This window comes from Ceratotherium simum, chromosome 30, assembly GCF_057802395.1.
Source record: "Ceratotherium simum simum isolate JZ-2026a chromosome 30, ASM5780239v1, whole genome shotgun sequence".
In the NCBI taxonomy this organism is placed as follows: domain Eukaryota; kingdom Metazoa; phylum Chordata; class Mammalia; order Perissodactyla; family Rhinocerotidae; genus Ceratotherium; species Ceratotherium simum.
This window is the reverse complement of record NC_141929.1, coordinates 8866092-8891742: the sequence shown is the minus strand read 5'-3', so window position 1 is coordinate 8891742 and position 25651 is coordinate 8866092. Positions and strand designations below refer to the sequence as shown.

The window sequence follows — 25651 nt, the reverse complement described above, 5'->3', positions numbered from 1 at the left end:
CACTCTCTCTGTTCTTCACCTTCCTTTCACTGTTGGGGAAAGGGGCTCATTCAGCATAATATCACATCAAAGTGAGTCTGTGGGAGACAGTCAAAGGAACAAGGGTTTGTCTTATAGATGTCACTTTGAAACATCCAAAAGGCCTCGTCCAGTCTACTGGAAGGACCAGAAGCAGTTAGAAACAAAGGACTTTCCAGCTGTGACCTTGACTACTTAGGATGGAGTCAGGACCTTGGAGAAAGAGCAAAGAGGCACACAAAACAATGACAATGACAACGATGATGACACCAAGAACAAGAGAAAGAGAAAGGAAAGGGAGGCCAGCAGAGGGAGGATCCTGGGCTCCAGCCAAGGCTGCTGGCCGGTTGACATGGACTGAAAGGGGACCCGATGGAAAATGAACAATTAACATTGCGCCATCTTCTAGACTCTGAGGGTATTGGCAAATGCTTAAGAAGGCGTTCTCTCCAGTCCTGCATTGTGGACAGTTTGAGAAGCACAGCAGGATTACCCGCCTTTCTCACATTCCTAGACCCCAAGCTCCTTTATGACAGGGACTGTCTGAGTAATCTGTGCCTTTCAGCATCTGTGCAGCGCCGAGACAGAGCAGGGGCCTCCACATGGCTGCCGGATGGACCGACAGGTAGATGATGACCTTGTGCAAATCCCTTTCCCAGAATTCCCTGTTGCCACGAGCCCAAAAGGCTCCTTCCTCTTTCCTGCAGCCCCCACAATGTCTCTGGAAGCCAGGTGCCCGCATCAGTGTGCCTCTCATATGAGCCACGTTGTGATGACTGAAGCAACAAGATCATGTATGTGAAAGGACTTTGCATAATTCCATAGTGACAAATACTGTCGTTAGCCACGTGTGGCAGCTGGGATGGTACAAGATCGACTCCGTGGAGCTTTATCTCTAGTGAGGAGGGAGCAAGGGAACATTCTGGGTGTACCAGCAAAGAGGTGAATGCTCATACCAACTCCCCAGAAAATAACCCGTGTCCCCTCATTCTAGGGTTCTCTGGAACCAAACATGCTGCCCAGTGAAGACCTGCCCGAATAACTGAAGCCTCAAGCTAGATGTCGCGGGGGCGGGGGCAGTGCCTCCCCCATGTTCATCCGCAGGAACCCAGCCACAACCTAGAAGCATCAGATGTCTCAACCCCCTGGAGGCCCCAGAAACCTCTCTGTTCAGAAACCACAGAAGCTGTTTGAGAACTTCATGTACAGGCTGCAAAAGGGGGAACACAAGCAAATGCAGATGAAGTTTCAACCTTTTTATTCAAAGCAGCTTCTCACAATGTATAAATACTGCATATTAGCACACATGAAAAATACAACTTCTAAGGCACCCAGAAATGTGTTCATACACGTTACAGGACCATTCACAAAGAGAGTGTACAATTTGCTCTACACAGTCAGCATTTGATAAGTCAGAAGATTACTACCCCCCAGTACTGCACCCAGTCTTGGGAAATATTTACAACGTGGTGAGAAAGGGTCAGCTGTACCTGCTTTATAATTCTATGAAGTACTCATACTTACAAATATTCAGAACTAGTTCAAGACTCTCCCATGGTAACCTGGCAAAAGAAAACGAGTAGCCTAATTTGCAATGGTCGCCTTGGATTTTGGTGTGTGTGCTACGTCCGTGATCAAACCCCAACACTCCTAGGGTGGGCCGGATCCGTTTTTGGTAGCCTGCTTTGTTATCAGAAGTTTGGTAATAAGCCTTACCAATAGAATATCACTTCCTCATCATCAATCATTTCTCAACTGGTTAATGGATCAATGATTGCCTTATGAATGGGAATGGAGCATCACCTGGTGTGAGAACTGAAGAAAATTCTTCTCATGCCAAACAGGAATTGGAATGGGTCGATGTAGAACAAAAAGAAGTGGAAATTTAGCAATTGCAGGATCACTGCCCAGCGTAGACACACCTGAAAAACTCACGCCGGAGGTGCCTATTCAGATGGAGCAGTGTACGCTGGTGAGACAACCTGGAAGAAGGCCAGACTTCCACTTTTTGTGACATGGATAAAGGCTGGGACTGCACAGCAGAAACACCCACCTGAGACAGCGAGTTTCCATCTGAGAAGCTCATCTTCCAGAGCCTTCCCAAGGTGACAACAGACCCCTCTGTAGGGCCAGGCAGGAGGAGCATGAGGTTGGTAGAGGGAGCAGTTTCTCTGTGCCATGAAGCAGGCACATCTCTATCTAGATGTGCCCACAAGCTATGAAACTCATGCTTTGGTGGAATAATGGAATTCTTTGGTCCTTGGTTTCATGAAAGGCAATATTTTCACAATCCTGTCAACATGGACATCAGCAAGTGACTTCAAGCTGGGACTAATGGCACAGGGACAAACTAAATCCTAGATGGAAAACTCCACATCCTCGAGACTTCCCAGAGTCACCTTAATGTGCTCCAGCATCAGGCCAGGTGTGGGGCCAACGAGACACGCTCAGCCCACGGAGACGCCAGAGCTGAAGCTTAGGACTAGACGCCAGCTTCCCTGACCGCCACACACAGCTAACATTTGCGGCAGATCTCCACCCTAATGGTAGGTAAGCTGACTTTATGAACACTTACTAGAAATGAACCAAATAACTTGACTTTAGCCATACTTATAGCCCTGGTCTCAAGATCATCTTTAAAGCCTTGTCAAGGAGAATCAGTTGGTAACTATGAAGTGTACCAACCAAAATGAATCATAACTTTAAAAAAATCTAAGTCCAAATTCTAGTTGGTTTTCTTAGGTCCCAGACAAGGGGATGTACCACCAATGAGCTCCATGACTTTTGCTCCATTAAAACAGCCCCAGGTGGACTGATTCAGCTGATGTGTATGTTCTGCATCTAGTCTGCCTTTGCTCTGCTAAACTCAGGTTTAGTATGACTTAACACACACAGTTCATTGATAAGACACTCAGGACACATGGGAATGCTGATTATGTAACTGAAATCTACTTCAGATTGTCTACACAGTAAGACTCACATGTAAACTTTGTTAACATCTTTCAAGGAGTGCTGACCTCAGCCAGGCTGGATGTTTCCTGGTCATCCACAGGGAACCTGGGGTCAACCGCCAAGGTCAGGAGCAGGAAATGCCATTTGTTCAGGACAAATGATGGACCAGCAGCCCTCCCTGTGACCATGTCTAAATCATGTGAATAGTATGAAGGTGGCTCCGGAAAACCTGTCCTTGGTCCATCTGTACGGCCAAAGACAATCACCAAGGTGCCTATCTGGCCCCCGGCCGCCATCAGCTCAACCAAACCCTCCAGATGTGCCATGATTTACAGACTGCACTGAGTCCATCAACATGGCTTTCGTTGCTTGGAAGAAACAACCCGTATTACCCTTTTTTTTTTTTTTGCAACAAGCTTAAGGCTCTGTTCACAAACTCCATCAACTGCCACACAGTGAGAATTTATGGGGAGATCTTAAACTATATATGTAGTTGCAAAGGTTGGAAAATTTACTGATCCTAATGGTAAGGCTTATTCACAAATTCAATACATTTTCAAATTACACTTCAAACTCAATTACTTTGAGGAAAAGAAAATTAACCTGCTTTCTAATAATATAAGAGCATTAGAGTCTAATGGGGGGAAAAAAAAAAACCATTGGCACGAAACCAGTATGCTATTTTTTGAAAGAACAAGTGATATTAATGGAAAAGATTGCCTAAAACGCATCTCCTAACTTACCACAGAAATATAAAAGTTTATATTCTGAAAATATATACTGTATTAAAGTCTGTAAGCATTTCAACCAAAATTTGCAGAAATAACTAAGCAACACTTATCTACAACAAAAATATACATGCAAACAACCCCCAAATGGTTTCCCTTAAACATCTACAAAGGCAAAGTGTAGATTTTTAAAGATTATACAAAACCATTTACAGAGAATAAAATAAAATACTTAAGAAATCTCATTTAGAGTCTTAAATACTGTGTATATTAGTAAGAGTGTCTAAACTAATATATACAACAGATCTAAGTTATCTGAATACAGAAACACAGAAGAGAAGCAATTCTGTATTTTAAATATTCACTTAGGAAGATTTGAAGATGTTTCCATTTGTTTCTCTTTGTTAAAAAAAATTTCCACAGAAACTAGATTGGTAAATTGCATGAATGTGACTAAATTTCAAACTAAAAAAAGTTTACAAAATTTTTAAACCAACAATTAATAATGGGAATTGCAAATTCAGCATTCAGTGAAGGCTATTTTTAATTGTGGATATTAGGGGATATAGTGGCACTGCTTGAAGTCTATGGTGATTATTATTTTTCCATCCTCATACTAAACTTCATATGGGAAAAACATATTGCCATGCTTCAGAGAGAACATTTCCTAATTAATCTACAATGAAAAAGAACAATATTTTAAATTGATTCTCTACTACCTTCTCCTGGTTATCCAATTTCATTCTTAGAGGGTAATTTTTGATGATTTTCACCCACAGACATTATCTCAAGACAGGAAGGGACAGTGGGTACATCAGCGTTAGGCTGTGACTTCCGAATCATGAGAAGCTCTGGCCACCTCAGCAAAGTTCTGCAGAAAGTCCTCTCGGAACAGGGCTGTTAACTCGAATGGTTCCACCAAAAGACACTGGGAACTAATCATTAGGGTGGGAGCAGGGAGGGAAGGAGAGTTCTAATGCATGGCTAACAAGATATCAAGGACTGGATTGCCTAGAAGTTTCCTTGACTAAAGAGGTACCCTCCACTTCCCACCCATAGCAGTTCTTCCAACCCCAAAGGTGATTCTGGGATGGGGCTGCTGAGACCAGAGACCACTCCTCAAAGACCTCCCCAGGCTCTGGAAGTGACCGACATGGGGTGCAGTGGAGGCAAAGCAGGGGAGAGAGAGGGGAGAAAGGATCCTATGGGTGGAGAGAGGGTGCTAGGGTAGAAGAAGAAACGTGGAAGCCTGAGCCCTATCTCAAGAAAGCAACTAGGATAAACCCTGACACACCCACAGGTCTGCCATTTTCCATCCCAGGTTGATTTTCTGTAAGTTACCTGGATTTCATCTACACATTATCAAAACAACTCTGCAGAAGGTGAAAAATTCAGTGGCTCAGTTCACCCTGCAGCAAACAGATTTAACCAACTTTGGCCCAGTATGTGGAACATCCTCTTGAACTGACTGCATGGAAACAACCAAAACACAGAATCTTTTAAAACACCCCTTGTTATATCCAGAACCTATAAATTAAAAACAGGAATTCCACCTTAGGAATGGTTTCATGTTCCTACCTTATCATCAGAGATCCTTGAAATGTTTAGAAGCTTGGATTTGTGACACGTTCAAAGCTAAAACATTTCTGGTTTTTTCAGCAAGGAACAAAGATGGACATTGATCAAAAGGAATTCCAAACATCCTCTTCCATCTTCAACCAGAATCCTGATGCTGCTTCTATAGATGGTAAAACATAGCTGCCCCCAGAAGGTACACAGAAAGCAGGGGCTCCTTCTTTAGAGAATTTAGCAATGGTGAAGAAATTATCTGCCACAACACACAACAAGGAAGTTTGTCTGGGGGCTTTGAGAAAGTATACATTTGCTTTCTCAGAGGAAAAGACAAAACCCAAGTGGAGCTGTGACAACAGGCATTGGGCAAAAGCAGGTGCTTCCCCTAGTAATTCCCTAGAGCCTAGGTCTGCAGTTCCTGTAGGATCCCACATGGATGAAGGGCGGGGTATACAGGACTTCCACTCCATCCTCCTCTGGCTGGATTCAGCCAAGCTGGTCATCCCCCTGCCGGCTCCCCACGGCCAAGATGGCACAGACGGGAAGAAAAGGGAGGAGAAGGCGAGACGCTTCCTCCTCCGTGACCCTCATGAAGCCACGGGGAGACTCGAAAGGAGAGAGGTTTTCCTCAGAGGGAACCAAGGCCATCTTAAGACTCAGGAGTCCGGATAAGCTTCAGATTCACCATCTAAAGGACCGTCTCTAGTCATAGTGTAGACACTCAACCTGCTCTTTGAAACACAACGCTCAGGGCCATGAATCCTCTCCACTTGCCGGCCCACTGCATCTGGTCACCTTGAAGAGAGGAAAAAGGACCAGAGAGAGCTAGATGACTATAGCAATTGATGTTCCCTCTTCTCATCCCACCTCCTCGCCCCCAAGCTGTGCCCAACTCTTACGGCTCCACTCAACTCTCCCCAAGGAAGGCTCGAGAGAGGCTGAGGACTAACAGAGGGAAAGAGAAGACGGGACGAGCAAAGGGCCTCAGAGAACACTCAGGCTGTGATGGAAATGGAAAAATCCCACCACTCTGAGAATCTAACTTTCTCTGGGTACTTACCCCATAATAGGCTGAGCCTCATACGGAACATGCGCCTGTCATTTCTCTGCTCCAACCCTGATGTCTACCCTTCTCCTCACCAACCAAAACCAAAACCAAAACCAAAACCAAAACCTGTCCTTCCCTGCAGCTGTCCCAGGGACTCTGGGCTGATGCTCTAAACACAGGTGCTGGGATCCCCATGCAGCCCTGGCGCAGGAGACTTCATCCCTGATTATTGCTCCCTGATGTGGATGAAGAGAAAACTCTTCCATGATTTCTGCTAAGAACAAGTATCCAATTACTACAGGTGAGAACTGTTTTACACATAGAGGATCTGGTGCAGAGCTGCTCCATCTATCCACAGAAATCCTTCTGTTTTCATCTCTCTGAATTTTATTTCTACGTGGTTCATTGCTAGAATGCACCAAACAGCATAAACCTTGTACGAGATTTGGTCCAGGGCAGTATGAAAATAATACCTGTGTGAACGACAGATATCACAATATACAAACAAAAATAAATAAATTAAATAACTCTGATTAAAGAAAAAACATTTTCCTAGTAGTTCACGTTTTTGCAAAACTAGCTTTACATATAATACACATAAATTATCAGAATTTCCACTTAACATCGTTTTAAAAATATATATTTAACAAAACATTCCTAAATGTACAATATCTGGGTTCGTAAATCACTCAATTGGGTTTGAAGACCAAGCCCTAAAAGTCACACAGATTTGCATCAGAGAGAAGACTGAGGCTGGCTCTACACAATCCTTTTGCTCATGGGTCTGGAAATTCCCTAAGACTGACTGGCTCCTGTCACCAGATCTGCACTTAACCGGAGAGAGCCATGACAGCCAAGTCTCCAAATCAGAGGCACTGTGTAGACACAGCCTGAGGCAGAAGGATGGGGAAACTGGTCTTCCCCTTCCTGGACCAGGATGGTGCATTTCAGCAAGTGGGGACAGGACAGCGGCACCCGGCAGAGGCCTGGGAAGATAGCCCTCCATGGCTCTCTAGCCAGCGGGGGAGGGGCCCGGGGAGGCCAAGGATGCTGCGTTTCCCATCTGTCACACGAAACCAAACCAATAAGGAGCAACCAAACACACGAGGAAATAGACACAACCCCAGGTGTAAAGAGACACCTGGACAAACTCCTTGGCCGGGCATACGCTGTGCTCTGTCCCAGTTCTGAAACACGGGGCAGAGCTGGAAGTCAGATGCCCTGGGGCAGTGGGGCAAGGGAGCCCGGCCCTTCAAACTTCGTAAATTTTGTCCTGCAGGTAGCTGAACAGGGAATCCAGGCCTTTGGAGGAACTCCAGAGCTGCTTGAGCATGATGCATTCTTTCTCGTTCACGTCTTCAAGCACTGATTTCAGGAAGCTCCGAACGAGGCATTTCGACTCCTCCAGCACCTGAGGGGAAACACACAAGCCTCGTTAGCCGGCCAGGGATCTGCTCCAGAAGCACGGACGTGGCCTACGAGGCACCACTTAACCTTCCAACGGCCAAAGCCAGAGGAGGCTGCCTCCTGTGGTCCCAGGCTTCCCAGGCCCCTGTCCCCAGCACCGCCAGGGACGGATTCCAGGCGTGCCGAGATGTTGAGCCCTCGTCCCTGGGATGGCTGAGTGCGGCCTGCATTCTCTGTGACCACAAGAGGTTTGCCTTTCACCCAGGGGTGACATAAGCTCAGGATCATTTTCTATGGGTGTCACGAAAAAGTGTGGGAAACACTGCTTTCACCTCCCCATGCTTCATTTTCATTATCTGTGAAACAGGAATAATGATACCTAACTCAAGGATGGTTGGGATCACAGAGTAAGATTATGAAATGAACTAATGGTCGTCAAAGTATCCACATGGCTCACCCCAACAGCAATGCCCCTTGTTCAGGCTTAGTAGTAAGAGCATCAGTAATAATAGTAGCAATCATTGTAACGATAACTGCAATAATCATAGTAATGAGTAATAACAGTGATGATAACAATGGTAATAATACTATAGTGTTACAGTTGTAATAATAGCAGTAATATTAGTAACATAGTAGTGATAGTGGCAATGATAGTAAGAATGCTATAGTATTGTAGTAGTAATAATAGCAGCAATAGTAGTAATATAGTAGTGATGATGGTAATCGTAGTAATAATAATCATAGTAATAAGTAATGATCATCGTAGTGATCATAGTAATAATAATAGCAAAGCTACTACAATCGCTGGTAACCAATAGGCACTATGAGAAGCACTTTTCCCGCATTCTTTCATTTCCTCCTCATGATAACTCTGCAAACAGGTAGTATTTTAATCTCCACACTATGGATGAAGGACCTGAGCTCAACGAAGTCAAGTTGCCCAGAGTTGCCTGACGGATGTGGCCTGCAAACATCTGGCTGATTCTGAGGACGCACTGCTGTCTCACTCTAGCAGAGGCACTGCTGGCAAGCGAGGCATCGAGCATCCTTCCACTGGCCTCCACCATCCTCTGCTGATGTCAAGGCTTCCGTTAACACTCCCACAAGCGCTTTCAAATAGGAAAAGGCAAGAGAAGAGCGCCCTGCTCCAGCAGCCTGGAAAGCGCCGTGATCTTATTCCTCAACGAGGGTTGGAGGCTGACGGGCTGGCAGACTGAGACCACCTCCTTCCTCCCAAGAATTTCTCCGAACATCACCCACAAGAGACTGAGGAGTAGATTCCTTTCTTGGGCAAATCACCCCAAAGCCCTTGGATTCCTAACTGCTGACAGGAGACACTTCCTTGCAGTATTTCCTCCACAGCTGCCTTCACCTGAGAATCCCCACTGCCGAAGACCAAATTCCTCAACGGAGCTTTGAAGACTTTCTCCTACCCTCCTTCTCAGTCTGATTGTCCCTCGAATACCCTGTGTACCTGCTCACGCCACCATGAGCCGCTGCCTAAACTCCACGTGGTTGTTCAGACTCATGTGCCCTTACTCACGCCATCTTCTCTGCTTAGAATTCCCACCTGCCTCTCTGTGCAGCTCAGCCTAGCGTCATAATCATCCTGTTCACCTAGGACCATGGGGTTTCCTGGGACACGAGACTGTCAGCACTAAAACCAGGAGAGTCCAAGGCAAAGTGGGACGAGTTGGTCACCACAGGCATCAGAGAGATTGAAAGAGAAGCCACATAAGAGAAGAGCACAGCGCTCGGCCCACAGTAAGTGTTCATCAAGGATGCAGGACCATCACCACCCCACCATCATCACTGGTACTGTTAGCTTCCATGGAGCAGAGCTTACACACAGCAGGTGCCCAATAAAGGCTAATGAGGAGGATCAGGAGAGGCATGACAGCTGGGTGGGGGTTCAGGGGAGACGGGGAGAAGGAAGAGAGGGTCACGGGTCTGGCCCATAAATCCAGCCCAGCACCTCCCTGACCCTGAAGCCCAGGAAGAGTCCCCGGGCCTCATTCTCCCAGAGTGCCTTTCTCATTTCCTGAATGGCCCTATGGCTCCAGGAGCGGCCTTTTTTCCACCTTTCAACAGGATATTTCCATACTGTGCTCAGAGTGACTTTTGAGATAAAATTGACACTTAAAAACCGGTGCCTCTGCAGAGGTGTTATTTATTTACCTATTTTTCAATGTGTCTTCAGAGTCAAACGGTGATGTTTAAATGGGCCAGGCACGCGGTAGGTACGAGAAATGACACACAAGGACAGCGCGCACTGTTTCTCCCATTTCTCAGCGGGTTTAATAGCCTTTGTCCTTCTTTGCCTTCGCTTCCCATTTCTTTGAAAACTATAGAGCTATTGTGTTTTCGTGTGTGTTTAGGACTTTCTTTTAAGGCAACACACTCTACCCCAGAGTATAAATCTCTTCTGTGAGGTTTTCAAACTGGAGAGGATGGGGAATATCTAATAATGCTGACCGTCTCCCTCTGGATTTAAGCTCTCAACACCGAGGGGAAGCACTTGTCAAATTACCCAGGGCCTTTCACGTACTCCCTGCATGACCTTTGGCAAGTGAATTAGTCCCTTCCAGTCTTATTGCCCTCATCGGTAAAGTGGGTCTATTGCAAGAACAAGCATACGGAGGCACAGGAACTCACCACCGCGCTGCAGGACGCCATCTCCTTGACCCGCAACATGACCTCCTGGCTGAACGTGGTTGGCCAGAAGACCTGGGACACGAGTCCTCTGCTGCACGCCTCCTGGGCAGTGAGCTTCCGCCCGCAGAAGAGCATCTCATTGGCCTGAAACAGCAAAGGCAGGGGAAGGCTGAGAGCCTGGAGTGCCTCCCATGTCTGTTAGCGAGGCCTGGGCTTGCTGTATGCAGCTCTCCCAGCTCTCGAAGGCAAGATTCTTAACTGGGGGTTAGATAAGCTTTGGGAACTACATACAAATGTTCGTGTCTATGTGCATCTTTCCGAGCAGAGGGTCCACAGCGTTCATTAAATTCACAGAAGAAGCCATGTACCTAGTGTGGCTTCGTCTGCCCAACACCCCTCCCCATGTCTGGCAGCAGATCCACAGGAGCGGGCAGGCACCTCAGGCTGGGTACATTTCAGTGCTGATGCCCCAGCCATTATGACTGCTCCAAGATGAACAGATGAACTGCCCAAGAAAACAAAGCTGTGAGGTTTCCAACCGGAGAAGATGTGGAAGAATCTTTCTCCATCTCTGGTTGTGGGCTAAAGTCAATGAGCTTAAGGGCCACGCACTGCTGTGTCCCTGCTCTGTGAAGAGGCGGGTGCACAAAGAAAGGAGGATGGAGAACAAAAACACTGACGATGCTTGCATGCCTGGACCCTGGCGGCCCCAAGGGAAGCTCCACTTCTGGACTTGCCAGTCACGGCAACCATTACCTTCCTTCCCCCTTTACGCCTAAAGTGTCTCCATCACTAGCAGCCAAACAGGTCCTGAGTAATACCGTAATACCAGTGCAGAAAGGAGTGTCTCTCCTGGTGGCCCAGGGCTGGGCACAGGCACTGCCCCGTCATGAAGGGCAGAAAGCACTCCCTGCCTTCTGCGGTTTCCTCTGCACCCCACTCCCCAAAGAATTTCCTTTTGCTTTGAAGTTCGCAGCTGTCGGACACGTTCTGGAGGAGCTACGTGGATAAGGTCCTAGGCACAGACAGAGCACAGTGCAGTCACCGCTGAAACCTACCAACAAGCAGCGCTCCACTGATAATTAGGGCTCAATGGTCACGGCCAGGTGACAGGTCCCTATCTCCTTCAAGATGAATCCCCACCTCCTTCACACCGCAGACAATCCCCTCCCTGACCTGCCTCCCCCACTCTTCCCTTCCTGCCCGTCTGCTGAGCTGCTCTCGGATGGATGTTGAAAAGCCAAGCTCTCTCGCCCTCTGGATCTATGCACGTGCTGCCCTGTGTTCTGGTTGTCACTGACCAGTCCTGATGACCTTTCATGCCAGAGTAGAGAAATTTATCAGGCCGGTAACAAGCTTGCGGCATGCATTTAGTTAGAGCTGGGAAGATAAATCCATGTCATTAGACTCATTTAGAAACACCTCTGTCTCTGGAAGGAGAAATGGAAGAAAGGGACTCAGTAGAAGGAGCCGACCAGGATGCAGTCAGCAAGAACGGGTCTCATTCCTGGAGCAACATTCCTGGGGTTTCAGAAATGATTGCAATGAAAGAGAGAAAGAAACTGATAAGACTGGACAATGTTAACATTTTTGTGACCACAAGGGACAGGGAGGAACTGGAGTGGCACCAGCTTCGGGCAGAGCACAGTGGCTGCGTTCAGAAGGGAAAGTGTTTGCTTCCTGGGCTCCCTGCCCGCCTCGTTTTCCTGCCGCTGGTGCGACTACGAGCAGCCTAACGCAGCTCTGAGGGCCTGAATCTGGATAGCCCTGTCAAGCCCACCTGTTGGCCCTGCTGTGTAGACGAGGTGGTGCTGGTGGGTGAGGGGCTGGTGACTGCCTCCACTGATATCTTAGTTGCCCTTCTGTTTCATGCTAGCATCAACGAGCAACGAGCCCACACAGAAGGGACAGAATGGGGGTTCCCATCCTTCCAGACTCACTCAAGAGGTGCCCCCACTGGGAGTCTTCTCTAACCACCCCTGAACCTTATCCAAGGACAGCAGTGTGGCCACTTGTAGTTTACTACCTCCCCAGGCAGGAAGGCAAAGGTGTAGACAAAAGCCCAGGTTGCAGGATCAGACATCCCCGCTCTGCCTTCTGCTTTGCCGTGTGATCCTGTGCAAATCTCTTTGCCTCTCCGAGTCTCAGTTTATTCATCTCTAAAGTGGGTACCAATTGCCACCTCCGGACGTCCGTGAGGATTCAGTGAGATAACAAAAGAATGGGAAAGACCACGCCAGCCACGCATTGGTGCCAAGGCCTGGGGAGTACTGAGGATGAAGCCTGCGTGTTACTCATCCTTGCATTTCTAATCAGGTAAGACAATGAATGCCTGGCCTACTGAGAGCTCACTGAGGTTCGCTGGCTGAAAGAAGGAGCAACACCTGCTACGCTACTGCCTCAAATCTCTAGGCCTCAGTTTCTCCATTTGTAAAACGGAGGACAAGAAGACCTACCTTTGCAGATGTTGAGAAGAGCGCCTGGTACAGTGTCTGGCACACAGTAGGTGGGCAACACAAGCTCGGAGAGCCTTGCAGGGACAACCACTCGGTCCTCCGCAATCAGAGTGCCCATGTGGTTCTGGTGTGTAACGCGACACAGTGGACACATTTTTCAGAATGGAAATATCAAAGAGACAGCACAGAGCATCAAAACGAACGGGCGTCCCTGTGCAGAATCTCATACCAGCAGTACTTTAGTGAGGGCAGTAAGTCCCAGGTGCTCCTAGCACCTAAAGGGTTCCACCCCAACGACCTTAGTCTGGGGTGGGGAGAGAGACAGAGAAGCTCAGGAATCCGAGGGACAGAGGAGGCACGGAACTCAGTCTGCTGGGTTAGGACAGCAGGTGGTGCCCGAGCTGAGCTCACAGGCCTTGGGAGTTACCTGGGAGTTAGCTTTTGGAACTGCTGGGATGTGAATGTTGAAGCCAGAGATCAAACAAGAAAAGGATCAAGAATGGCTGGCTCAGGAAAACCTTTTGAGCTGTGCTGAGGAGCTCAAACTCAATCAGAAGACCCACCCAAGGCTTCGTAAGAGACAAACAGAGATCAATTATCAGAGGGCCAAGGAGACTTCACACTTGGTGCTAGAGAAGTCAGGAATGGAGAGCATGGAGGACGGGGTGTCAAGGAGCATCTGTCACAGCAGAGCAAGCAAACACTGTCAGGGTGGACCACAGGCCCAGTGGGTTCAACAAACAGGTCATGAGTGTCCCTTGACAGAATGAAGGCGGGTTTTTTCTTTCACACTAGACAAGAGCACCTACATCCACATGTGTGGGCGCTGGGACTTTTCAGAACTGATTTGGAGGAGTCGACAGCACCAGGTCTGCTTAGCCCCCTTCTCATGGGGATGAGCTGTTACAAGGGAGATCCAAGCTGACTTGAGACAATACCATCTCACTCAAACAAACAACAGGCAAAGACTCCTAATCTCAGACTCACTCGTCAGATGCGGGTTCTACTTTATACCACGCTGGTTAAGAGCACAGACTCTGAAACCAGACAGTTTGTGTTCAAATCCCACAACTGCCATTACCACTGTGTGACCCTAGACAACCCACTCAACCTCGCTGAGCCTCAGTCTCCTCAACTGTCAAGTGGGGATAACAAGTGTCCTACCTTACAGAGTTGCAGTGAGGATGGACTGAATTAATGGCTGTCAAGCACTGGCCACCATGAGTGCTTTCTGTGTTACTGTTATTATTACTTGCTCCCGCCCAGACTTGCTTCTGGCTGCTGGTGCAGGATCTGATGGCAGCCTACAACGGACTGCACCACCTCACTCAAACACGGCTCTGCCTGCTCACTGACCCGTGACACGGTAAGTTCCTTAACTGCTCCAAGTTTAGTTTTCCATCTGTAAGATGGAAATCATAACAGTTTCCACCTGGGGTGGAGACTGCCTTGTGATCTCCAAAATCCCTTCTGCTTCTTCCTGGACACGCAGCAAGACTACATTTCCCAGCCTCCCTTGCAGGTGGATATGGCCACATGACTGAATCCTGGCCAATGGAATGTGAGTGGAGGCAAAGATACCCCACCTCCAGGCTATCCTCCAGGCCCTCTCTTCTCCCCCGCTGGCTGGAAGGGAAGGCAGATCTACCAGATGGAAGGTGCCTGGGTTCCTAGTCAGTGTGGACAGCTACTACATCTGCACGGGACTGCGGCATGAGTGAGAAAGAAAGTTTTGTTGTTTGGACCCCTGAGATTGTGGGATTGTTACAGCACATAGCCCACCCTAACACTGGACCTTATCAGGGTGTTGTGAGGGATAAATGAGATAACATATACAAAGTGCTTAGTTAAGTGAACTAACTTAACTTAGTTAAGTGCTTAGTTAAGTGAACTAACTTAACTAAATTAGTTAAGTGAACTAACACAGTACATGTGCAATAAGTAAACATCACCGTCATCCTCTCAGCCCTCAGCCACCCCGCCTCTGGCATCCGGCCCCACAGCCCGAAGGCTCTGAGATCAGCCAAGCCTCATCCCAGCTCCTCTGGGGAGGCAGAGGAAGCTGAGACAATTGGCAGGTTCCGCAGGCCGGGAGCGCCCCTGGGTTTCTATCCATATGAAGGGCCATATCCAGAACCCAGGATAGAGGAGGTGGCTTGTGGGGACCCAAATCCGTGCATCACAGAGACAGAGCCCGCGGGAGAGACAAGGGGGCTTACCAGTGCAACACCCAGGATCTGGGGGAAGGTGTATGAGGAGCAGCCAGCAGGAGTGAGGCGGATGGTAGCATAGGGGGTCTGAAACCAGGCCTTCTCACTGGCCCACACGATGTCGCAGAGGGGCAGGATGGAGGCGCCCAGGCCCAGGGCGGGCCCGTTGATCGCCACCACGATGGGCTTCTTAAACTGGATAAAGGCCTTCACGAAGTCCCTGGGAGAAGAGGGAAGACCCTATTTAACAGATGACCAGGTGGAGGCTGAAATAAGCTGTGAAGCACCCGCAGGCCGTCAGAGGGGAGTGGGTGCCAGGCAAGGGTCTCACTCTCCCAGGCACAGGCGTGGAGCACAGGTGCCAGCTCTTCAGAGACAGGGAAATTCATGGGGTGACTACACGTCTCGGTTTGCCCAGATGGTCCCAGGTCATGCACCCAGTTACCACGTCCTTCCACTCCTTAGCTACTGACAAAAAGTCAATATCCTAAGGAAGGCAACCTGAATGTTAAGGTTCAGACCCAGAACCAGAAATAGAACCAAAAGGCGGGTGTTACCAGGCGGCATATTTGAACGCAAGGAGAGAAGGAATGTTCTAAGAGCACTGGCCAAGGTGGAGCGGACGGCTTTGGGAGGTATGAACTCCTCATTACTGAAGGTATTCCAATTTTGGCTCGCTGATCACTTCAGGCGATGCTGTAGAGGGAATTCAAGCGTCACATGGTGGGCACAGGTGGGGACTGGTGACATTTAAGATTTCTTTCAACCCTAGGATTGTGTGATTCTGAATTACCTAAAGGGATGCCAGACTCATCAAGAGTGGTTCTAGAACACTGACAAGGGTCTGTGTGTTAGAGTGGCTTTGACCAAAATTGGGGAAGGACGCTGGGCTCCCCTAGAGGCACGAGGCATCTGGAATTAAGGCTACTGGATTAGGCAGTATTGTATCTCCCTGCCTTCTGCACTGAGCAAAGTTACAGAGTGCACCTTCACCTATTAAGCAGATAACCTCCACTCTCTACTTCCTTTGCCTTAGAATGCTTTTCACCTTCCCTCTAGTTGCTATATAAGGTCTATAAAATTTTAATATTCATCTGAACATGGAGGAAAGATCCAAGATGTCTAGTAAAGCCTGCATCCTTTGTTATTCTCAGGTGGAAGATTGGAAACTGCCAAGAACTCATAAGAATAAAATCCAAACTCCCAACCATGGCCTTGGTCTGCCTCTGCTCACCTCTCCAGGCTTATCTCATGTCTCTCTCACCCCAGCTCACTATACATGAGCTGCATGGGCCTCTGAGACTTCTTGGAAAACACCATTACCACAATTTGCAATTATCCTAATTATTTGCTTGCTTACTTGTTTTTGAATTCTTCTCCCCCTTCAGCTCCTCAAGGAAACCCACAGGTCTGCCTTGTGCACTGCTTGGTCTCCAAACATACTGGAATTAACACTCAGTAAATAGCTGTTGAATACATAAAGGAGTCTCCCAGAATGAGAGCAAAGACTGCAGATGTGTGGCAGTGACGTACTAGCTATTCACCAGACCTGAGGTTTCCCCTCCCTCTTCTCCCTGGTTCTCCTGCTAGAACACATTTCCCAGCCTCCCTTGCAGTTGGCTGTGGCCAAGTAAACAAGTTCTGGCCAATGGAATGTGAGTGGAAACCATACACACACTTCCAGGCCTGCTGCACGGAAACCTCCCACCATGTGGTCCTCCAAGCCCCGTCATCTTGACAAGCACGGCAATCGTGGAAGACAGTTTTTGAGCCACAAGATGGAAGGAGTCTAGGTTCCTGAGTCACCACTTGGAGGACAGCCAGGGGCTGATCTGTAACATCTGTTTTAGGTTCGCATATGTGAGAAGTAAATTTCTACCACAACTGAGCCAAAAGATGTGGGTATCACAGTGATACGCTGGGATTGGATTCAACTGTGAGAAGACTGCTTAAGATTCTGCTGGGGTAAGGCGTATCTTACAACCTGTATGTTGTCATGAAAGTATGCACGCTCGACCCAGTCTTGAGGCATCACATTTCTGACTCCTGTATGACTCTTCGTGAGTAGATGACAGAGTTATCTCAGCCACTGCTGGCTCCACTGCAGCTGACCCCAAAAGGACACTGCTACAAAGACGGAGTCCTGGCACCATGGCCTCTGATTCCTGGTTTTCCAGTGGCCCATTTCCAGGCTTGGCTTCCTAACTTCAAGGCCTCAGTCACTGGTTTTTAACAAGGACTTTTTACCAAATGCACTTTAGAGTCTGCAGGGGATATGGGGCTTCTCTGTAGGGCCCTGGGAACCACAGGATTTGGGTCATCTTTGGCAGACATCCCATTCCTAAACACCCTCATATAATTCCAGGATCTTGGATCTCAGAGTTGGGAAGGACTTTAAGAGCCATCGAGCCAACTCTTCCACTTGGTGCAGAGTTCCCTCGATAGCATCCTGAGGATGCATCCTCTGGCCTCCGCTGAATATTTTCAACAAAGGGGGTCCATCCCTATCAAGACGCCTCCCTGCTGTGGGCCTCGTGTGGCCTCTGATACTCCCATTCCCTCTGCTCCATCACCCACACAACAGCCCTTCAGGAACTCACCTCAGCCCTCACAACCTTCTGGAAGCTTCCCCCTCCAGACCCCAGAGACTTTTGCTCTGTGGTTTCCAACTTGAGCTCTGTGCAAGGGCATCAGGGACCCCTGAGGAAGGCTAAAGGGACCAAGTGTGCACAGCTCCGACCCTCCATCCGCAACCCCTCCTGTTTCACTCCAAGCAGCCTCGTCAGTTCATTTCCTTGATATGAAAATGTGATGCGCACACCGCTCTCCCCATCCATTTCCTCTCACCTCAAGCAGTAGATCTCTATCGCAAGGGCCCAGTGGATGTAGGAGCCAGACAGCAAACAGGATATTGCATTACAGACGCTGCTGCTCAGATATCTGATCCTGACTCGGGCGGCGGGGCTGCACTGGGGAGATGGCTCACCATCTTGCCCAGCATCAAAGTCCATCATGCTGACCCCAGCCCTCGCAGCTTCCTCCGCTCAGCCTGAGCCCTGTGGCTTCTTCCTGCCCGAGCTGCTGGGCTGTTCTGATGCGGCAGAAGGAGCAGGAACTTTGAGGTCTGAAAGACTTGGGGTCAAGTATCAACTCTGCCCCTAACTAGTGGTAACTTCTTGGACAAGTTACCCAGTCTCTAGAGCCTCATTTTCCTCCTTGCAAAATGGGAAAGCCAGTGGTGTCTCCCCATAGGCCATATGAGAATTAAATGAGACGGTCCACACAGGGCACCAGCACAGTGCCCAACACACGGGGAGCGCCTGATGGCCGCTGCTGTTCTTATGGTCAGTGTGCCTGCTGGGGAGGGCGGACACAGCTTTCACTCCATTCTCAGTGGTCTGTGATCTGCTCTCCTGGCCTAGAGAAGACTCAGAAGCAAAACTCTGCACACGGGGATGTTTGGATTTCACGTGGAACAATTGGCACTTCTTTTGTGACCCGGCTACCCACTCCCTTTAACAGAGCTGTGGGGTGGAGCCCTCCCACTGCCAAAGCTCAGAGCCAAGTCAGCCGGTATGGAGCCTGTGAGCACCAGATCCACACAGTGACAGTCATCCCGGAGACCCCAGAGGGATGCTCTAGAAGCCCACTCCATAGTCAGACCCAGGCTTAGCTAGAACTCGTGGCTGGAAGTAACAGTAGTAACAATGAAAATAATTCTTTACAGTTATTCTAAGTACTTATGATGTGCCAGGGAGAGTCCAGGTGTGTCACATCACTATTTATCCTAGCAAGCCACCAGGAGGCCACCACATCACCTGCAGGGAGTTCAGGTGAGGGCAGCCTCTCTTTCAGGACGGGCAGACAGCTTTGTTTGGGTCCTGGATAGAGGTTTCTGCTGAATGAATTATCCGAGCTCTTCCCACATCTGCTAGTTCATTCAACGAACATCTGCAGAGTGAACACGGCGTACCGGGTCACGTGTGCACATGTTTTCTTTAGGAAACGATGAGGTCGGGGTGGGAGCACTGGTGGGGGTGCTGTGGCTGTGCAGCATGCCCGGACCACAGAAGTCAGCCCAGCCAAGAGCATGCATGTCTCAAGAGAATTGCAAGAGATGTCAGTAGGTTATAAGGTTCTATGGCCAAAATATGTTTCAGCCATGCTAGATTTTGAACCAAGTTCTTTCACAAGAGACTTCTCAGACCATAAATATGTTAACATGCCTGGAAAATCTGCAGGAGTGGGGACAGAACTTGCAGCATGGCCCAAACCCATTTATTGACAGTGCCCTTCACTCACAGTACTTCTCTGGAACATTCTCTGCAGGACATTCTCTGGGAAATGCTTCTCTGCCACATCGTGTCCCAAACTCTGGAGTGTGGCTGCTGGAGGGAGCACCCCAAAGTTGGTGGAGCTGGGGCCTCCCCATAGGAGTTTGGTGGTGACCCCGTGGGCACTCTTCCCTATGGGGCCATATTGTCTGCACCCCCCACCCACCCTCTCTCGAAGCTCCTCACCTCCTGCTTATCCCTTCCTCTTCACCTTCTTCTCTTAGAACCACCTTTTCTCTCTTGCATAAAAATAAGGATCTTTTTGTTTCTAAAACTTTTAGTGCTGTCAGTCAATGGTGTAGAAACCTCTTGGTTAGGATGGGGCAGGGTTCTCAACCCCGGCTGCACATTAGAACCCCCGAGGGGACTTTAAAACCAAAGATATACTGGCCCCACCCCACACTCATTAATTCAGAATCTCCTGGGGATGCTGCCAAGCAGCTGAGATTTGGAAAGGGTCCCTGGGGATTCTCCGTGCTGTCAGGGCTGAGAACCAGGGGACATCCTCATTCCCTTTCCCCACGTCCCTGCCAGATCATGAATTTAGAACTTCCACTCCCTTGGAAGCATTGGGAAGAATGCCCTCTGCCATCTCTCCCTCCACTCTGCCTAAGAGAAATTCACCTTCTGACGAGATGGCAAATGTATGAATTCCACTGACCATGCTTCTCCAGAAGTGAGCTAATGTGTTGAGCATCTCCTTAAGTTTGGGGCTTCTGGAAATCCAGCTAATGCCTCCACTGAAATGCATAAACCAGATGATGGCTATGGCCAAGGCCTTCCTCGGGTCCCATATGATGGTCCCATAAATGAGGAGGGAAGTTCTCTGGGGACCCTGCTGCTTCCCTCACCACGTGACAAGGCAGCTGCGAAAAGACACAGCTGAGTCCAAGGAGAGAAACACCGTGGATATGGCCAGGGCTGTCTGCCCCCGGAAAGCCTGAGAGCAGCATGAGACCACGATGCCTTTTCTAATACAGTGTTCAGGCTTTTCACATCTCTTCTGGCAAGAATTCTGCAGCAGGAAGCACACGGGTGTCCTGGAGCAGAGACTCCAGGGCACACTTCACCCTGAAGAGGGACTCAGAACCCCACACGTGAAGGTGTCCCCATGTCATCTCTTGGAGACTGTGCATCCCCTGGAAGCCCCCAGCCACGCAGGAATCAGCCTCTGTGTGACGCTACTGCAGCGCAGTGAGACTGGAGGCCCCACAAGATCCCTGACACCTCATGGAGTAAGCGTTCCTTCCAAAGGGACCAGGCGGCACTGCTGAACCGTGACTCTGCGCACGGTGCAAGGCGCAGCAGCGAGCGTGTGTGCCCTTCCCAGGGTGGAAGATGGGTCACAGCCCTTACTGGAAATCACACTCACCTGCTTTTGATAAATCTATAAAGAACGGGGAACTAACTACCCTTCAGTGTCCCAAAAGAAATACTGATTGTTGCGATGGGATGTCACCCCCAGGATCCCAACATTTGCCCCAAAGGCAACAAGAGAGAGGAAGACACTCCCCACCTCATTGGGCCTGCAAATGCACAGCCTCCCAGGGAACCCCTCCATCCTCCCCCAGTGCTGAGTACGTCAGCCAGAAACGCCCAGAAACTCAAAGATTTCACCATCAGGCAGAGGGCGGGAGTACTGTGGATAATACATGGACATTACCAAACAGTGGGCTTAATCTGAGAAAATAACATCTCTTTTTGATCAAAAGAATAAAGTGGGATCTAACCTAGAGAGCAAAGGCATCTCTAATTTCGGCAGGAAAATACAAGATGCCCAATTAAAATCTCAATTTTAGATAAACAACAAACATTTTTTTAATATAAGTATGTCTCAAATATTGCATGGGACATACTTACGCTAAAAACAAATTCTTCATGTTTGAAACTCTGATTTAACTGAGCAGCCTGTGTTTTTACTCGCTAATTTGGCAACCGTAGGCAGGCCCCAACGCGTCCACACACGAGCAGAGCTCACCTGATGGCTTCTGCAATCCGGGTGCTCTCCTTTCGCCGGTCGCTGGACAGCCGGCCGATTAGGTAGGAATAGTCCAGGCCGCTGCAGAACACACTGCCCACCGCGCTGAGGAGCAGCAGTTTGCTGTCGTCTGTGGAGGCGTTGCACAGCGCTCGCCGGACCTCCTTCATGATCTGCGGGCAGAGATGGATTTGCAGGGGTGTTAAGTGTCTATGCTATAAGCCCGGGCTTTCAGACCTCAGGCCTGCCAGTGGCCTCACTCCTGAGGACAGAGGCGAGTAGTCTGCTCTGCCTGTGCAGGGAGCCCCCCTGAATACAAGCCACATCCAGACCAAGCAGAGAAACACCAAAACCAGAGCTCCCTGCACCACCCCGAAGCAGGCACAGAGCGCTAATGAGGCGGCAGTGGGTCACTAGCTGCAGACGTGGAAGCCTGGCCAGGAGTCATGTAATCCCCAGGAAATCTCTGCAGATCTTCCAGCATTCCTTGTTCAGCCCTTTCCAAGACGTGGGGAAGAAGTCCTGTGCACAGCCCAGGTGAGGTATGTTAGCCATCTCTAGAAGGCCCAGTTCTTCCTCATCCTTAATCCAACTAAGACCCTTGCACGGCTTGTAGGTGGCACACGGGAAGTGGGCTTTGGCATCAGACCCATAACATTTTCAAGGTGCCAAGGAGAATAACTGTCAAACACAAATTCTGTATCCAGCAAAACTATCATTCAAAAGCAAGGGTAAAAATCAGGCATTCTCAGTAAAGAATGTTTACCACTCTTAGACTCTCACTGAAAGAACTAAAAAAGGATGCACTTCAAGAAGAAAACTATATTCTGAAAGAAAAACTGATATGCAAGGAACAACAGCCAGCAAAGACACTGGTGAAGGTGCTGAGAAATCAATATAAGAATTGACTGTAAAAATCATCATCCTGACATCGACTCATGGTGGGTCTGGGTTTGCATGAGGTAGCACTATAGTCCTAGGCAATAAGATTGTGTACGATGAGAGGCGAGATGACTGCAGAGCACGCAAGGTTCTAGGTCTAGAGTGGTGGAGAGGCAATGATTTCACTGAGGCTTCGCTCTCTGTACAAAACTTAAGGATAACTTCTTAAAAGTACATGAATTACAATGAATGGGGCATAAAACAAAAGCTCATTCACTCAATCCAACAGAAGTTCGGGAAGGAGAACAAGTAAGTGCAGAGAGCACACGGTAAGAGAAAACAAGGCATGCCCTTGCCTGGGTGGAGCTGCGAGTCCAGTGGGGGAGATAATATAAGTGAACAGGCTTTTAAAGGATCGTTATTAATTATCCAATAGGCATAATCATAGGGGACGGGGGAAATATTATGAGAGCATTGTTTTTTAAATTATACTTTCAAAAGAACCCCCCATTTATTAAGCATTAGAGGTGCCAGGCACTGCATCAGGTCATTTCCACATCATATTCTATTCCAAACAAAAGACCTGTAAGGTCGGGAATGGTATCCCAGTCTTTCAGGTGAAGGAAGGAAGACTCAGAGAAGGGAAGTGAGTTGCCCGAGGTCACAGTCAGGGGCAGAACCAAGATGCAGATCTCACCCCGACATCCCTTCTCTGCTACTCCGTACTGGAGGACGACTTCTATAAATGGGTGAATTTTAGTGGAAAAACTAGGGCAAGACGTCAACCTGATTCCAGAATCTCCCGGCCTGCACCCTGTGAGAAGGACAGGAGAAGCACTTTCCACTCTAACAGGGTACAAGCCACGGATATTCATTGTGAACATCAAAAAAGCTGAGAGGCCACTATCCTGTGGGTCCTTTAATCCACCTGCCTCCAGAAATAGACACACTCTCCCCTGCACATGAACTCTGTTCTCGGAGAGGCAAATACAAGACACCCTGCTGCAAAGGCTGAGCTGCGTTTCTACACAAGACTCAGAGCAGCCTCTCCGCCGGAGGTCACACTCACTGGTCAATTACTGAACAATACCACACAAAACAGCCACCTCCTTTAAGAATTAAATGGAAATAAATCTATGTTTTATCCATGCAACAGAAGTAAAAAATTAAATTTTGAATTAAAAAAAAAATCTAGTTAGTACACCTTTCATTTGCCCTTCTCATGTTGATAATCCAATTTGGACTGATGGCTGAGTTTCCACCTTCTTTTATAAAAGACCCCAAATTTTATAATGTAACTGGTTTGTTTCAAGTAAAATGTTCTAAAATTATCACACACTCCTTTGCCTTCTTAAACAGAATACACTGCACACAGGGAACCACCTCTCAGTGGTCACTTGCTGGCCTGTGACAGACCAGTCCCCTCAGAGGTTCCTGGGGTGAGCGGCAAAAACAAACGGTGCCAGACCGCCATGCGTTTTGAAGTTCTTGAGATTTACTGCCCTTGATATGCACTCGCTCCTGCTGTTAGTGTCTGCTGGAGAAAGCATACTCCTCGTCTACTACTTCTAGCTTCTGATCTGCCATGGGTTGGAACCAGATAACCAACTCCATGAGAAGTGAGTATAAAATGAGAACAGACCAGGGCCCCTCTCTCTACCTGCTGAACCCCGTCACTCAGGGCCCATCTCACCTGCAACCACCTTCATGAAGGCTTTCCCAAATATCCCCGACCAAAGGCAAACTCTTCCTTCTCCTGACACCCCAAATATTTTAAATCCCTGCTATGACACTTCTGACAAACTCCCTTGTAGAATGTATGCATCCTTACCTTATCCTGCCTCCCACCTGATTTAAAACCCTGTGACAGGCAGCCTCTATGATGGCCCTCAAGGATCGCCTCCACTGGTATTCACACCCTTGTGTAATCCCTTCCCCTTGAGTGTAGACTGGACCTAGTGACTCACTTCTAAGCATGAGACTATGGCAAAAGTGATGGGAGGTCCCTTTCAAGAGGAGATTAGGATACAAAAGGACTGTAGCTTGTCTTGTCATCTTTTGCTATCTCCCTTTCTTGGAGCTCTCGGTCTGGAGGAAGCAAGCTGCTATGTCCTGAGTAGCCCTATGGAGAGGCTACTCCACAGCCCATGTGGAGTAGCCACATGGCAAGGAACTGACATCTCTGGCCAGTGAGGACTGGACACCTGCCAAGAGCCACTTGGGTGAGCTTGGAAGTGGATCCTCCACTGAGCCTTCGGTTGAGACTGCAGCCCCAGCCAACCCCTTGACTGCAGGCTTGTGGGAGACCCTGGGCCAGAAGCATCCAGCTAAGCCAGGCCCAGATTCTTGACACACAGAAACTGTGAAAAAAATAAATGTTTGTTTTTTTAAGATACTAAGTTTAGGGCACTTTGTTAACGCAGTAATAGATAACTAATACAATTCCTTAAGAGCTAAAACAGTATTCTGCTCATCTGTATAACCCTTCTAACACCTAGTCCAGAACCTTGCACATAGTAGAATTTAATAAATGTTTATTGAACTGAGTGAATGGCACAGTATTTACCTCCTCAAGAAGTTTATAGTCTAATGGGTGGAATCAGACATTTAACAAATTACCACACAAATACATGTACACCAACAACTGTGATAAGTTCCAAAAGGGAGGGGTGCAGAGTGCTAGGAAAGCATAAGAGAGAGCAATATGACTTGGTCAGGGAGGTGAGGGAAGACTTTCCTGCAGAAGTGATGGCTGTGCTGAGATCTGTAGGAAGAGCAAGGGTCAGCTAAGCAAGGAGGAAGGGAAGGCTGTTTCAGTCAGGAAGACAGGCATATACAAAGGCCCTGGGGCAGGTGTGAGCATGAAAGAGATCCAGGGTGACTGGAATGAAGGAGGAGAGAAGAGTGATGTGTGCTATGAGGTGAGGCTGAAGGGTCAGAACGCATCGGCCCCACAGGCCACGTTAAAGGTTTTGATTCTTAACCAGAGTGATCAGGAGCCATTGATGTGTTCAAAGTGTGTGTGTGTGGAAGGGGTGATTTGATCAGACTTGCATTTCCAGCAGAGCACTCTGCCTGCCTTGTGGAGAATGGATTACAGGGCAGGAATCGTGAAAGTGGGCAGACCTGTGAGTAGGTTATTGTGATAGCCCAGACAAAACAGCCTAGTAGTGTGGACTATGATGGGTATGATGGAAACAGAGAGAAGGAAACATATTAGGGACTATTTAAGAATCAAATAGCTTGAGGATGGTGTGGATCTGGCAGTTAGATCAAGAGGGGTGTGAGGTGTGATTCTGCATGTCTGGTGCGCTCCCGGGGATGGTGGTGCTGCTGTCTGCTGAGGCTGGGAGCACTGAAGAAAATTGGGAGTTGAGCGAGGGCGTGGGGTCCTCTCCTAACGGGGAAGTG

At 48.5% G+C, this 25651-nt stretch overlaps 1 protein-coding gene across 1 annotated transcript in view; it reads right to left on the bottom strand.

Moving 5' to 3' along the window:
• Positions 1 to 1265: 1265 nt before the first annotated feature.
• The window catches only part of CDYL2 (chromodomain Y like 2), a 155844-nt gene continuing 131458 nt past the window's right edge, over positions 1266 to 25651 (bottom strand). Inside the window, exons 4-7 of the mRNA XM_087419892.1 lie at positions 21359 to 21531; positions 15056 to 15266; positions 10381 to 10524; positions 1266 to 7729 (exon numbers count right to left, since the gene is read on the bottom strand). Coding sequence (XP_087276018.1) covers positions 7571 to 7729; positions 10381 to 10524; positions 15056 to 15266; positions 21359 to 21531 — 687 coding nt within the window. The 3' untranslated portion in view covers positions 1266 to 7570. The remainder of the gene's footprint in view (positions 7730 to 10380; positions 10525 to 15055; positions 15267 to 21358; positions 21532 to 25651) is intronic.